At 35.6% G+C, this 15,165-nt stretch overlaps 1 protein-coding gene across 2 annotated transcripts; it reads right to left on the bottom strand.

Moving 5' to 3' along the window:
- Positions 1-1,747: 1,747 nt before the first annotated feature.
- On the bottom strand, positions 1,748-13,952 carry LOC145229338 (uncharacterized). 2 transcript variants are annotated; one of them, XM_080094660.1, is made up of 9 exons: positions 13,681-13,952; positions 12,989-13,110; positions 12,725-12,895; positions 7,952-8,088; positions 4,516-4,569; positions 4,313-4,408; positions 3,502-3,601; positions 2,866-3,090; positions 1,748-2,805 (listed from the first exon to the last, which is right to left on the bottom strand). In XM_080094660.1, the coding sequence occupies exons 5-9, from the start codon at positions 4,535-4,537 to the stop codon at positions 2,649-2,651; spliced, it is 600 nt and encodes a 199-aa protein (XP_079950786.1). In that variant the 5' UTR covers positions 4,538-4,569; positions 7,952-8,088; positions 12,725-12,895; positions 12,989-13,110; positions 13,681-13,952; the 3' UTR covers positions 1,748-2,648. The 2 variants fall into 2 exon arrangements, with proteins under 2 accessions (XP_079950786.1, XP_079950787.1); XM_080094661.1 differs by having other exon boundaries at positions 13,728-13,952.
- Between the last annotated feature and the right edge of the window lie 1,213 nt (positions 13,953-15,165).

Below are 15,165 nucleotides of genomic sequence, written 5' to 3'. Positions count from 1 at the left end.
ATACAACAGTTTCTACCACAAACTATTAATGTTCTGTACTTAAACTAGTGTAACATGTATTAACTTGGCCATGCGACGGTAAAAGACTTTGTCCACCCATATGACTTGCTTTGGTTACGTCATAGATACGCGTCCCAAACAAAAATACACGAGCGAAAACACCTAAAAGCAATTTCAGCCCAAATGAACTTAAATCCTTGATCAACATAAGCACCTAAGGTATAATATACAACAACAAGTCAATCAACGATATAATATCCTGTTTTATCATTAACGTTTGTGCTTTAAAGGGGGTAGCCGGTGTAAAAAACGAGGCAAAAATACTCTAAATGACAAGTGCATGAAAGACTGTGCGACCTGCGAATAGGTTCTTCTTTCCAGTGATCATGCAACAATAAAGATTAAAATCTAAAAATAAAGGAATTCTGTTTAACCTTAAACAGCTTTTAACCTTTGTCAAACACCACCAAGTATGAATAAATGTGCAAGAACACATTAATACTCATGTATGTGAGGTGGGCTATTGTACGACAGAATCAGTCTGTTCTTATTTTCATGTGGTAAAATATAGGCTACAATCATGGGCGTCCGCAGGAAAAAATACAGGGGAGGGCAAAACTATCTTCACATGGCCGTTCGATAAACGGTATTTCAGAACAAAAATCATCTGACTGTGCTATACTCATTCTTGCCAATTCCAAAGTAGCAAAATAATACAATAAACACAATATTAAATATCACTGAAGTATGTGGTAGGTTGGCAAATACTTTTTCTGATGTAACAACAAATACAGTGAAGATATCACATTATGCCTGTTTGTCACATCCATCAATGACGTAATAATATGCTTGTTACCGAACTATTGTTAAGTATAAATGTTCGATTCATTTAATTTGTTGTAAAACCGTATTCTGTTCTGTTACAGTTACACTTGTAATAAAGAGGTGGAGACCCACGACGTCTTCCATTCCAGGAATAGTTTTGTATAACACTGTGTAAATGTTTATTGTGTTTTGTTTTAAGTTGCGGATTCTCCGACCGTTTGCGTTTTTCTTTTTTCCAGGGGGGGGGCACGTGCCCCCTCTTGCCCCCCGCTGCGGACGCCTATGGCTACAATGTGTGGGATTCTTAACCACGACATGAGCCTATTGGTTTATTAAATGTTAGCTGAAAACCACACTTAACCGTTGAATGGGCGTCACCAATTTTCACTTCCCAAAGCATCGCAGAACGTGACGTCACTCTCTCGCATGCCGAAAAGGTGAGAAATCTGGCCTACATACATTTATAACACAAAGAACTCTAAAAGCCATTTTTGACGTGATGTACTGTTTTTATTTACATGATCTCAGAACTATTGGTGCTGTAAAGTTAAACTGTGGTATATTTTTAAACTATAGTGTAAAAATGTGGTTTAAAACTGCTGGTATTTTTGGTTTGTTTAGTTGTTTTTCCATGGATACCACTTTCTTCGAAAGCCGGTCTAAACCAAAGGATTTGACGTTCTAAATGTATTTAGCGAAAAAAATCGATGTTTTCAGTCATAACATTTATATTACATCCATAGTAAAGAAGATGAAGTCAGGATTTATGAGTTGAATTTGTTTGGCCTGAAGCTGAAAATCATCCCCAGGATTTAGGATTACAAAGCGATGTCATGCAGTTTGCGCAAGAACACAATGAATAGTCATCGAGTAAAAAGACCAAAGTCTTTTCTGAGCCAATATTACTCCGATAACATAAACAATCCGTCCACAAAGTCTTTTCATAACTCAACAATGAATATAGGAGGGTATGAAACTCAACTAGTCCAACGATGTAATATTGTAAACGTTGAAATGAAACTAAAGCAAAGCTTGTCGTAAATTGACTTTCGGCCAGACGGTTCCCAAATTAAGGGGATTTCCCTGGTAATGTTTAACGACAAACAAAGCGTGGCGCAATTCGTTGTTTATCAGGAAATTCGAGCGTTCAGGCAATGACGCATGTTGGCTTTGGGTACAGCCGACATTTATTGGACATACAATATTTCGTCGGGTGTCATTTTTTATTAAATCAAGTGCTGATGGTTCTGTTTGAAGGGAATAATCAAAATACAAGTGAATTTTGATTCATAAAACGTGTTAAAAAGGATAGGCACCGACTTAAAAAAAGGGATTATCAAAACCAAAACTGCCATAGAGCTGGTTTGTCGTTTATACATTGCAATCAATCGCTGTGATATAAAAATATATGTTTTTATGTTCGAACTCGTTATGTTACTTGTAATACATTTACTAAATTGTAAGTTGTTGAGCAAACGAGATTTTCACAAACAAAAAAACTACGCATACATATGCACAAATAATGGAATGTAACATTCGACATATTTTCTACTGCAGCGCAGGCCGAGGCATCATTATAACAATTGCATGTGGAAATTTCTCATCAAAAGCCTCTTTGGCACAATATGGCAATGTAGAAAGCCTGTTTTCAACAAAAAATCAGTGTTTTGGTTTGTAGCACAGCCCTGTAAAATGAAACTTGATCGTGCACATCTCAATCGGTACGCTATTTAACAAACGAGAAAAGAATATGTACAAAAGTTTATCAAAAACAAACGTCGTATGTATACACTAAAAATGGACTGGAGCAATCGACATTTCTTTCACTGTAGCACAGGCCAAGAGGCATCACGGACAGTTGAATCGGGAAATTTCACATCAAAAGCCTCTTTGACACAGGATGGCAGTGTAGCATCTCTGTTCTGGTTATCTGGGTTTAACCAATCCAAGTACTCGCCTTCTGCTGTTCGCTTGTATTTCCTGTGCAATATAGAACAAAATCACGAATGAGAGGTTTTTCTCCATTTTAATAACACCTACTTTGGTTGGGAAAGTCCTCCAGGAATTGCATTCGGGAAGCGTCGTTTGTTTCGATTGTAATTCTTTTCAAGCATATATTTATCCAAACAACATGCATTGAAGGCTGGGTGCTCCCTAATGCACGTGGTAATGGGAAAGGTGCTCATTTTTCTCCATACCATAGCGTCGGTTCGACAACACACACGGTTGCCGACATTTTCATCCGGACATTTTCCACAGTCACATCTAAACAACAGTAACGTATTCGTGAAAGTTTAAAAAGTCGTTAATGAGTTTTGGAGATTTGTTTTGGTTATTCTACTGAAATAGTAGTCGCCAAGAAGGCCGGATTGTTAGCGCAACCGCCTTGTGTTTACGAGTTGTTTCCAGTCTGTGCCACTTGTGTTTTCTTGAGCAGCATTGCTCCAACCCAGTGGAACTCGATGGGTTAAACTAAATTGAGGTCACCAACTTTTGTGTCCAAAAACATCACATAAAAATGATTCAACGGACCTGGAACAATTATAGGCAGCTCTACAGCGGACTCTTTGTGGGCACAGTTGCCCACCGACGACAAAAATTAAACAAACGATGCAGCCTGCGACCTTTAAGGGTTAAAAAACACTATGTTGGTAAACTTTTCCAAACTTTTCTCACGGGTTTTGCTGTGGTTCGGTCTGTGGCGTTGCTGCAGCAGGGGGCGAGGTTTGTGGAGCCTGTGCTGGTGGATTAGTTGGTGCTGGCGGCGGTGCAGCATCTACACACAAAGGAATGTTAGCGCAAAGCAATATGCACCCATATGGGTAACATCTGGAAAAAAATTGCATGCTGTGATAGTTTTATCATGATTGTAATTTGCATCTAAAAGTGTCTCTAAATGCATAAATTGAAGAAAGTTTGCCACAAGTATACTTGATTAGTAGCTGTGGTCACACATAAAATAAAGGTTTGTTTCAGTTAGCACTTTTGCTGTGGCCCATTTAAAGTGGGGTGAATGTATTTTTTTAGATTAGCAAGAATAAAGTGGCATTTAGGGTCTATTTTCGTAATCGATTCTCGTTTTATTTATTGTTTTACACTTAATCACACCTCCGACTAAAAAATAAAATATATTATTCCCGAAAACCTGGATCAAAATGTTCACAGCAGGGCAGGAAATGACGTCACACTTTCAAGTGGTGGTAAAGGGCGCGAAATGAGTCACGTGCAAGTCAGGAAAAAACATAAATTCACACACACACACTTCCCGACAATATCATGCACGCGCAACGAACTTGCGAGACGTGTACCAATTCAAGCATTTGATTTTGCATGTTCGAATTTTTGTTTTCGTTGGAATGTTAAAACGTTTATCCAACCTACAGAAAAACATCGCTGACAAATTTAGGAGAATTAATTTTTTGTTGACAAATTCAAGAGGGTGTACCTATGTCCTATACCATTAAGTTATGAATTTAAGCGAACTTACAATTAGTAACTGTGACGGATTTTGCACCCACAACTGAGTTTCCTGATATCTTGGCGTTGCTCGCGTCGATGTGCTGTTCGTGTTTGCTCTGATCAACTGTGTGAAAAATATCAAACATTAACTTTTCGTTTGCTGTTGAGTTTGCCAGCTGGGTTACCAAGTAGAACAGTACAGTTTTGGTAACGTTGTGTTTTTTAACACACCTGGGCCGTTGTAGATGCTCATGTCACGTTCGCTCGAGTTGAAAGTTACATTGTCTGATAATTGACAGTTAGTCATTTCTATTCCAACACGTTTGGACATAATGATGTGTTACACGATTTGGTTTATTGAAGAAATAAAGGCTAAACAGCAAAACATAAACACAATAAATTCTGTAGTTCATAGATTTTCTTATTTTCCAACACTATAACTATTTCCGGTTAACCACTTCATTTCCTGTGACTGATAATGAAACGAAGGTTTTACCAATACTGTGTCATATTGCATCAAGTAATTTTTACTTAGCCATGACAAAGGCATAGAACTGTGAGCGAACCCAAAAGTCGGGTTTACAAGAGCATCGTAACCAAGCGTGAAGGCCCTGGTTTAAGCTAGTTTTACCCAAACTTTAGACTGTAACATTATTGCAATCTTGACATAGGATATAGGTTATTTTCAATCTACTATTTCTCCGCTACCTGGAGCTCTGTAGATATTGATATCTCGTTGACTGCTGTTAAACGAGTTTTCTCCAGTAAAACGACAATGTTGAAAGTTGCTCTTAACAGACATTGTTACTGCTAATTTCCGCCTAACTGACTTTATTAAAAAGCCAATTTGCTTCAGTTACTCTAACATGTAAGACCTGAAGACCTTATCACACTGACCTCGTATTGGTCAAAGGCAAGTGTGTAACCGACATATATGGGACAAGACCACCAGCAATACCCTGGGAAATTCCCTTATGAATGTACCACTCGGTTGTACAAGCATAACTCCTGGAAAAGTACCCCTCGGCCATCGGTTCCTGTTAAATTCACTAACAATACTCAAACTCACAAACGCAGAAAAAAAATTGTCTTAACTTGAACGTAATTGAGTCTATATTAAATACATATCGGACTATATCAAAACGTTACTGTTTACATTTTTTCAGGTAAGCCACTTTATATGACGTCACAAAAAACCCAAAATTTTGCTTGTCGCGAGATGGGTAAGACCAGGGCTCACCAAACTTTTTTCACTGCGGGCCGGATAAGTTAAAAAATGATTCGCGCGGGCCGCATAGTTTACCTGCCCTAACGCCGCCTCTCCAAACTTAGCATGCGAGGCGATTTTTTAGGTGCGCCAAGAAATGGTTTTTCTACAACCCCTTTTAAAAGCTGGTGATGCGACTGTTGAATTGTATAGGTCTAGGTCTCTTACGAGCAATGCTGGTATCTTACGTCACAAGTAACAAAAAAGGCAATTGTTTGGGCACAATTGACACTTGTAGTTTTGTCTGTGACGTAACAAACTGGCTTTGGATCAATCCTGGGTGTTGTAATCGTATAAAACTAGGTAATATTATTTTACATATCGCGACAGGAAAACTTTCGTGAGGAGAAGGGTTATTTTGAATGTTACAAAGTTATCAATACGATTTGGCAAACCAAAAAATGTGGTCGGGGGCCGGATGAAATGACCTCGCGGGCCGTAGTTTGGTGACCCCTGGGTAAGACCATCGCATATAATTTACAGTGTATTTGAGGTGAACAATTACACAACTACCTGATACTTGGATTTGCCATTGTATATACATTATAACCTACTTTAAAACATTACTATATTTCCTACACTTATTTTATAATGGGTCCCATATTATCTACTGTCTTTATAACATTGGTTGTTTCTGCAGGCAGAAACTCATGGGTCCCCACACATGCAAAGTTGTAAATAATGCATTTCAAGAGATAACTATGAGAAAGTTTGTTATTGTAAGGTAAAACACAGTGACTGGTACTGAGCATAAATAAATATGCTGTATGGACTACAAACTATTCAAATTTCATTCCATTCATCCAAATAGCATATTATTTTACGCTCGGTACCGGTCACTGTGTTTTATCTGACAACAACAAACTTTCTCACAGTTATGAATATTCATTCCATTCATACAAGGTTTTTCTCTGTCTGAGAAAAAAAAAGGCTAAACACAACAATCAGCTCCTTTTAATTGCGAATTGCACCTGATTGTAAGGGGTAGTGGGGTAAATGATAGTGCTACAGGGTAAAACAACAATCGACAGCTATAAGTGGCACACTCCAGAAGCTGTCTAAATTTTATTCAATTCAGACATTGTTTAAAAAATTGACCCATTTTGGGGGCTAGTGGAGTAAATGATGATGTCAAAGGGTTGAACAAAACAATGGACAACTATAAATGGCACATTCTATAAACTGTTGAAATTTTTATAAAATTCAGACATTGTTTAAAACATTCACCCATTTTAGGGGGCTATAGAGGTAATATTGGGGCTACGGGGTTAAACACAACAATTGACACCTATAAATGACAAATTCTACAAGCTGTCAAAATTTCATCTAATTCCGACACCGTTTAAAAAACTCACCCATTTTAGGGGGTTAGTGGGGCAACTAATGGGGTTCTACACCCATAAGTAAAAAATATGAAATTTCTGGCCACTAGAGGATCAACATTTGTTAACACGTCTGACATCATAAGACTGTTAACACCCCTCTCACTGGCATATGCAAAAATGCCTTCCAAGTATTGCACAAACACAAGTAGCATATTCTCTGGTACCTTTACTATACTGTTACTCCGCAGAATTTTTTCGGTTGTGGTGCGCAGCAACCTGCAAAAACGTTTTACATTTTGGGGGCTAGCGGGGTAAATACTGGGGTTATTAACTCAAACGAAGCAGATGGCACATCTACATAACTATATCTACCATCTGTGAAAGTTTCATCCAAATCCACCAAAGATTTCATTCCAAAAGTGCCTGGAAATGCTTCGGCAGAAAAAAGACAAAAAAAAGAAAAAAACAGAGTGAAATCAAGATGTGTCCCCTTCAGGGAAGGGGACCCATAATTATAGTCGATCTTGCTTGTGAAACGTTAGGTAATACGTTATTTGTCGGCTAACTGTTTAGTGTAGTCTGGCTGATAATGCATAAAACCCGCTCCAAAGTTCTGGCTAAATGTAGAAAAAAAAACATAATAAATGTTTGATATCTAATTATTTCCATACCTGGCGTAGTAATTTCCAATAAAACAAAATTTCTCGAAAGATTTTCTCTTTCACAGACCAAAATACAACTGAAGTAGTAATAATGTATATACCCATGGGGCATAAAAACCACAGATTTGTTTAGATGTAGTTGGGTTTCACCAAAAAAAGGTTGGTAAACAGTGCTCTTAGCAACAATGCAATTACCGTAGTTACTGTTTTAGAGCATACAATTACAAAATATACTGTATGTATAAATACATAAGTACCTTTCCCACATTGATTAGGCTGCCTGTTTTTTCTAATGTTAAACAACAAAACAGTTTGCCAGCAGGAAGACATTGGCCTCTGCATAGCTTGTGTGGGGAACAATATATTTCTGCTTGCAAAAAAACAGCAATGCTATAAATCAACTACATGCTTACCAATTTATTCTTGTGTTGTTTGAATGGTTTAAACTTGTGTTTTCCATTTGTACACTTTTACCCAGCTTTGAAATTCACTTGTAAAATCCATAATTCCACCCTGATCAAATGCTTTGCTATGATTCTGGTTCATGCACCTATAAACAAAAGATAAATCCATTTAATCATTGCAGGGTAGGTGGTCTCTGCTTGACATAGTTACAAAGTTTTTTTAGTAAACTTTTTAGTAAGTGGAGGGCTGCACTATCGAAAAATTTGTTAAAGTGTAACATCACAACAAAAAACATTGCATGATTAAAAAGTAAAATGTTCATTAATGCCATTAACTACATTAAAAAAATATTGTTTTAAATATCAAACATATAGAAGAGTAAAAGAACCAACTGTGCTATATGGTTTTGTGTGAAAACAATGGCATACAATGACGCAACAATCGCCATTGCTGATTCTAAAGATGGGTTATTTCGATCATCGTATTAAAACCATGAGAGGCCTGACAAGGTATTCCGCCTAAGACTTAACATTTTTGAAAGTTACTTCGCGGGCTGCAGAAAAAATTTTAAAGGTTGTATGACAACCCTGCTATAAGGTGTCTTAGCATGAGCGGAGTTACTGAAAGTCAACTTTTAGGTACGACAAAACATGGTTGAAAACTTCTTTTGTCGCAATGTAGCTTTCTTTATTTTGAACAAATACACTTGAGCAACAATACTTGAGTAATGAATTTAATGTATATAACTTTGCTGCAAAATCACTGCCTAATTTTTTAGTGTTTGTGGTGGGTTTTCTGGGAGAATTTTTAACAGTTTTAAAACAAGCCTTAGACAGCAATATCGAGAGCAAAGCTAGATGTTAAATTCTCTGATGATTGGAAGTGTTTTTTTTACCTTTCGTTTTACTACTCTACTTTTACCACTTTTTATTATATGGTATTAGTATAATAATGGAAAAACATTATGAACAAAACCTTTTAAAGTTTGGGCTGATGCTTTCTACTAATTCGCCTTTAAGAATCTAAAAATTATTGCACCATCTTTGCACTGTAACTAATTTGCAGAAACAGGTGTGTGGGGACCAATTCGTTTTTGCCGACAAAACAATCATGTTTGTAGGTCAATGGTGTACATAGTATATACATCAGTAAATGGCATATAGCACATAGAGAATGGAAATATATAGGAAAGCCACCTTTAAAATCATACCAATTTTTGGTATGTGAACCCAGGAAAAAATGACATTTCTTCACCAAAACATGTAAACAGTTGTGTTTTTGTACAAAGAAAATCAAGCCTTTAAACTAGGGTTGGCAAGCCGGTCAATTGACCGGTCAAATACGGTCAATTGACCGGTCAATTGACAGCACTTTATTTAACCGGTCAAATACTATTTTTAATTTTAAAAATCAAATGTGGTAAATTTTCTTGGACTTGCTTTTTGGTTGTTGAAAAGGGTAATTTAATTCTAATAACCCTCAGGTAGAACAGTTTAGGGCATACTGTTGTATTAATAAGTGCTTTTTAAGCCAATGTAGATGCGTTTTGTTCATTTGAAATAAATCCCATAACAATTAGGGGATAATTTTCATTTGAAATTAAGATCTGATTTACGTTACGGCAAAGGTTTACAATGCAATTAAAAAACATGCATCACTTCTAGCACCGTTTTATCTTAATAAAAATCGGGTGTGATAGGTCCCCATGAGGGGAAGTTAGTTCATTAGAATTTACTTGGGCATTTTTGCAAATGTTGCACATTTTGACTGACAGATAAAAAATCTAAGTAATTTAAAGCTTCTGTGTAAACAAGTCACAGGTCAGTACTTATTGGGATAAAGTACGTACATATCAAGCTTTTGTATATTCCTTTTTTGTCATGAATGGAGATGTATCAGTAGCTTAACAGTGGGTCATTCCATGTCAACTGCCCAGGCCATATAACCCACCCCCTCAGATTTTTATCAAATTTCATATGTCCATGCAGCTAGTTACACTGATTTCAACAACAACAAAATTTTTGAAATCTATCAATGTTTCACGAAGTTATGACATTTTGAAAATATGTCAAATATGTGATCACTGCAGCGACGCGCATCAATGCTTTTTGATAATACTGTGTTTAAAATGTCATATTTCTTTCTAATTTGTATATTGTGGTCATTTTAGTAGGTTAGGTGAACCTTTAGGACATTCTCAATCACCTCATTACAGTTTTTCATGTTTTTGAAATATGGGTCAGTAATTAAAGGGGGTTCAGTTTGGGGGTATGCAAATGTGCATTCATGCGTAACGACAACTTTAAAAGCTCATATCTTGAAGAGCACACTAGCTAGAAAGTTAAGTAATGGCTCAAATGAAAGCTCTTGCTGAGTACTTTCCTTGTTCTTAATTTTATGATGCTTCTCTGTAATTTGTTTAAAGGAGGGTCATAATAAAACACAGGTTCATTTTTCGGATATTTTTGTGATACTGCGTCTATTATCTATACTTTATGTGCCCTAATTTGTTTTTAAAAGTTGTTAAGATGCAAAAGTGTAGTGCAGGTGTCTCACTGGATACTGAATGCCACAAAAAGACATATCCAACACAAAAACTAGGTATTTAACCAATTGACTTTCTAACAGATGAAGAGCAAGTGCTTCTGAATATTCGAGTTGCTGCTGATAAGGGTAATGAATGTTGTTTGAAGAACGTATGTATTTTCCACAGGTACAATTACATTGGTCGGTACCCTTTCTTGCAGAAGTAGTGTTGTGATCCTTTTCAAGTTCACAGTTAACCAGTCAAAAATCGTAATATACGTCCACTCACTTGGGAATGTTACCAAAATATAAAAATTGTAATTTAAATATTGTACCAGAAAAAAAAAGGTGTGTGCCAAATGCAGTACAAGACTTAAAGAAACTATCCTTCAAAATGTATCATCAAATGAAGAAGCTTCGAGTTCGACTGACAGTGAAATATGTAACATTGCATCTACTGTTAAAGCAAACGCATCTTTCAGCAAGCTTAATGAAAGTTTACAGAGCGTTGAGGTGATTACCTGTGAAGTTGCATAGTGTGCCTTCAAGCAGTAACATTTTCTATGGGCAAAGAAAATTATGTCAAATTCATGATACCCTTCATGCAAAGATGTCCAGTTTTTTTAATGTCAGTGATGTAGACCTATAGCAAGACCAACCTGACACTAAAGACGAAGACAAAATGAAAATAAAATCTTTTGACAACATTATCTCTAAAATGAAAAAAAATTAGGAACAGTGACAGTACGATAGCAGAAAAATACAAGTCCCCACAATGATACCCAAGCAACTGGTCAAGAGAAAAGACTACCTCAAAAGGGAAAATCACACCTTTTCACGGTACAGTGTTTAAATTGTAATTTTTATATTTTTGGTAATATTCCCAAGTGATAGGACGTATATTAAGATTTTTGACTGGTTTACTGTGGACTCGAAAAGGATCACAACACTTCTTCTGCAAGAAAGGGTACCGACCAATGTAATTGTACCTGTGGAAAATACATATGTTCTCCAAACAACATTCATTACCCTTATCAGCAGCTACTCGAATATTCAGAAGCACTTGCTCTTCATCTGTTAGAAAGTCAATTGGTAAAATACCTTGTTTTTGTGTTGGATATGTCTTTTTGTGGCATTCAGTATCCAGTGAGACACCTACACTAAACTTTTGCATCTTAACAACTTTTAATAACAAATTAGGGCACATAAAGTATAGATAATAGACGCAGTATCACAAAAATATCCGAAAAATGAACCTGTGTTTTATTATGACCCTCCTTTAAACAAATTACAGAGAAGCATCATAAAATTAAGAACAAGGAAAGTACTCAGCAAGAGCTTTCATTTGAGCCATTACTTAACTTTCTAGCTAGTGTGCTCTTCAAGATATGAGCTTTTAAAGTTGTCGTTATGCATGAATGCACATTCGCATACCCCCAAACTGAACCCCCCTCAATTACTGACCCATATTTCAAAAACATGAAAAACTGTAATGAGGTGATTGAGAATGTCCTAAAGGTTCACCTAACCTACTAAAATGACCACAATATACAAATTAGAAAGAAATATGACATTTTAAACACAGTATTATCAAAAAGCATTGATGCGCGTCGCTGCGTGATCACATATTTGACATATTTTCAAAATGTCATAACTTCGTGAAACATTGATAGATTTCAAAAAAATTTTTTTTGTTGAAATCAGTGCAACTAGCTGCATGGACATATGAAATTTGATAAAAATCTGAGAGGGTGGGTTACATTTTGCCATTTTTCTGGGACGTTTGACATGGAATGACCCCAGTATAAATTACGATTTTAAGCAGGATATGCAAGGTTTGCAGTTAAATCTTAGTCAAAATTAGACTTTAAACTAATTTATTTCAAATATTATAAGAATTTATTTCAAATATAAAAGGGGCCAGTGATGAAATGAAGCATGCAATGCAGTCGGAAAAGTCTGTAATATAATATAAACTGAACATTTCCTATTTTACAAACAAATTTAAATGAGTTGAAACCTTCATTTCCATTACTTGTGGTCTAGAAGAAGATTAAACTTCCAACTTTTAACTAAAATTGCAACTTAATAATGGGAATAGTATTTGACCGATATTTGACCTATTTGACAAGTATTTGACCGGTCAATTGACCAGATTTTATTTGACCGGTCAAATGCCCAACCCTACTTTAAACAATATGTTCTCTTTACAAACAAGGACCCATAATAGACATATCTGTTTTTAAGTTCTTTACCTTTTTATGTTGGATGTTGGCCCTTCAGTGATGCAAGACCATCGGTCCAAATATTTCCAGGGCAATAATTAGAGAAGTTACATTCTGTAAGTCGGCATTAAAATTCTGCTTTGCTTGTTACCACATCACCATTTGGACAAAGTACATGAGCACATCAGGAGTTGGTTGTTTCTACATAAACTAAATTTAGCATTTGAGAGCTTCAAAAAGCAAAAAAAGATTTCCAACTTTTATGTAATATCGACTGTATAAGTTTGTGCCTACCACTTTGTTAAAAAAGCGATGTTATAATGTAACATATGTCCTTCTTTCCAGCAGTTGCACAGTATCTGCTAATATCCATTTAGTGCTTTTATTTTCCTTTTCCGTCTCCATTTTCTGTTTTCCTGAACACAGAGAAAAGTCCTCATTGTATTGTTGTTTGGGGTATAAATTTATCTCATGAAAATGGATGCACTTTTACAAATTACATTACAAACAATTCATTTACAGCATAAATATATTGCTTGGATTTTGACTTTAACCCATAGATTTTTACATAGCTTTACATATGTTTGCATTTAAACATTTAAACAATCCAGATAAAAGCATGTTCACCTGCTTTTTGCCTGGGAGATAAAAAATACAAACTGTAAACTAATTTACACTCTTTTAAGAGAAAAAACGCTGTGGTGATAGTCAGTTATTGCTATAAATATGCTAAAACACAACATTAGACTGTGTAAAGAATTGTTTGTTCAAAATATAAACAATTCTTGTACTCTGTATTAAGTGGTATGTGATTGACTGAACAACTATTTAAGTTACAGGTAGTGGTTTGGTATTCATGAGAAATATCTATGTAAAATGAAAACGATTATGCTATTAGGTAAAGTATGTCTTAACTAATTTATTTGTTTTTATAATGTCTGTTATACCTAATAATCTCATGTATGAAGTATATTTCAACCCTTTACCGTTTAATATCAGGGTTCCTTAGTGCCATAAGTTGATCACTACATACTTTTCATTTGTTTCTCTTGTCCACTTATGCCAGAATTGCTGTTGCAGGGCTTCAGTACTTCTGCCTGTAATAACTTACCAGATTATCTTTTTTCCTCAAACAAATAGTTTTCCCCTAAAATTTTGCACCGTCTAACAGCAAAAGAACAAATAATTTACAAATATCGATAATCAAGGTTTATATACACGATTTCGGTTCGTGAGTTTTTAAATACGGTACGTTTTGAAACGTCACGTGTGATATTAGCGCCAAAAGTTTTATAGAAATCATATAAAATCGAATAAACTTATTTTCTGAAGCCCTTATATTTCAAAACTTATTTTTTTCGAAGAAACCGGATATTAATTGGTTACTGCTGTGATTGGAAGTTCCGCTTTTTTCTTCTCGATCAATAAATAATTACAGCTACACGACATTTGATCATGAGTGTAGTTTTGGCAAAAATGTAACAACTACGATTATGCATGCCGGTAGATATGAATGCAGAAATACTATTTCGACCATTTTGGAAAATATTACCATATTTGTCATTTGAAGACTATGTTATAACTTGAAACTCTGTACTTGAAGACTTTTCTGATGTCAATACAAATAGCAAAATTGTTGCCTAACCCCTTTGTTTTAATTAGACGTATTTTAATACCTGAGATTTTTGCAGCCGTTCCTGATTCTGTTTCTTTGATGCAAATGTTCCATTGAATGTTTTTAAATCTTGAAAGTCCTAATAGGTGCGAAAGCGAAACACAATAACATTACAATACAAAATAAGCTTCTCGCATTTTCGCGGGTTTTTGGACAAACAATGCTCTCAAGAAGAATTTTGCTGTTTCTTTAATGAAATTAGCACTATAGTTTGACCATAAAGTATTTATATTAGTGCTCTACGGTTTGACAGAAAACCTAACGGAGCCGCCTGAAAAGTGCATATCTCTTACGCCTAATAGTGACCATAAATTTTAATCTTTTACTTTCTTTTTGATCAGTTGTACTTTTTAACAATTTCAAATTGATTTAATTTGCAACATTAAGGCGTGACAACATGCAGCGCGTATTAATTAATTTGAATTAATTTCATGGGATCTGTACGGCAAGGACATCACTTATTATCTGTTTTAAGTAAAGACTTAATAATAGGTCTCCGGGTTGTAAATACATTTTAAAATTTAACTGGTCAGCACGCTATGAAACTGTGTCCTAAAGAAAGCAAAAGACAAAAGCGGCAACAAAATAAAACAGCCTTGGTACAAACAGTGAACAGCCGGTTTAAAACAAAAACAAGATTTTGGCTAATGATATGCCGGAGCAGTGGTCCTCAAACTTTTTTAAAAAAATTCAAAACGGTCCCTTTGCCATTATTTTGAGGGCTCGCGGTCCTTAAGCCTGAATCTGTGTATTTCAGAAAAACTAACGTTGAAGGTAAGATGTTAGCTCGTTAAGC

This window comes from Phallusia mammillata, chromosome 5 (assembly GCF_965637545.1).
Source record: "Phallusia mammillata chromosome 5, kaPhaMamm4.hap1.1, whole genome shotgun sequence".
Taxonomy (NCBI): Eukaryota; Metazoa; Chordata; class Ascidiacea; order Phlebobranchia; family Ascidiidae; genus Phallusia; species Phallusia mammillata.
The sequence above is the reverse complement of the archived record's forward strand: the minus strand, read 5'-3'. Positions and strand labels throughout refer to the sequence as shown.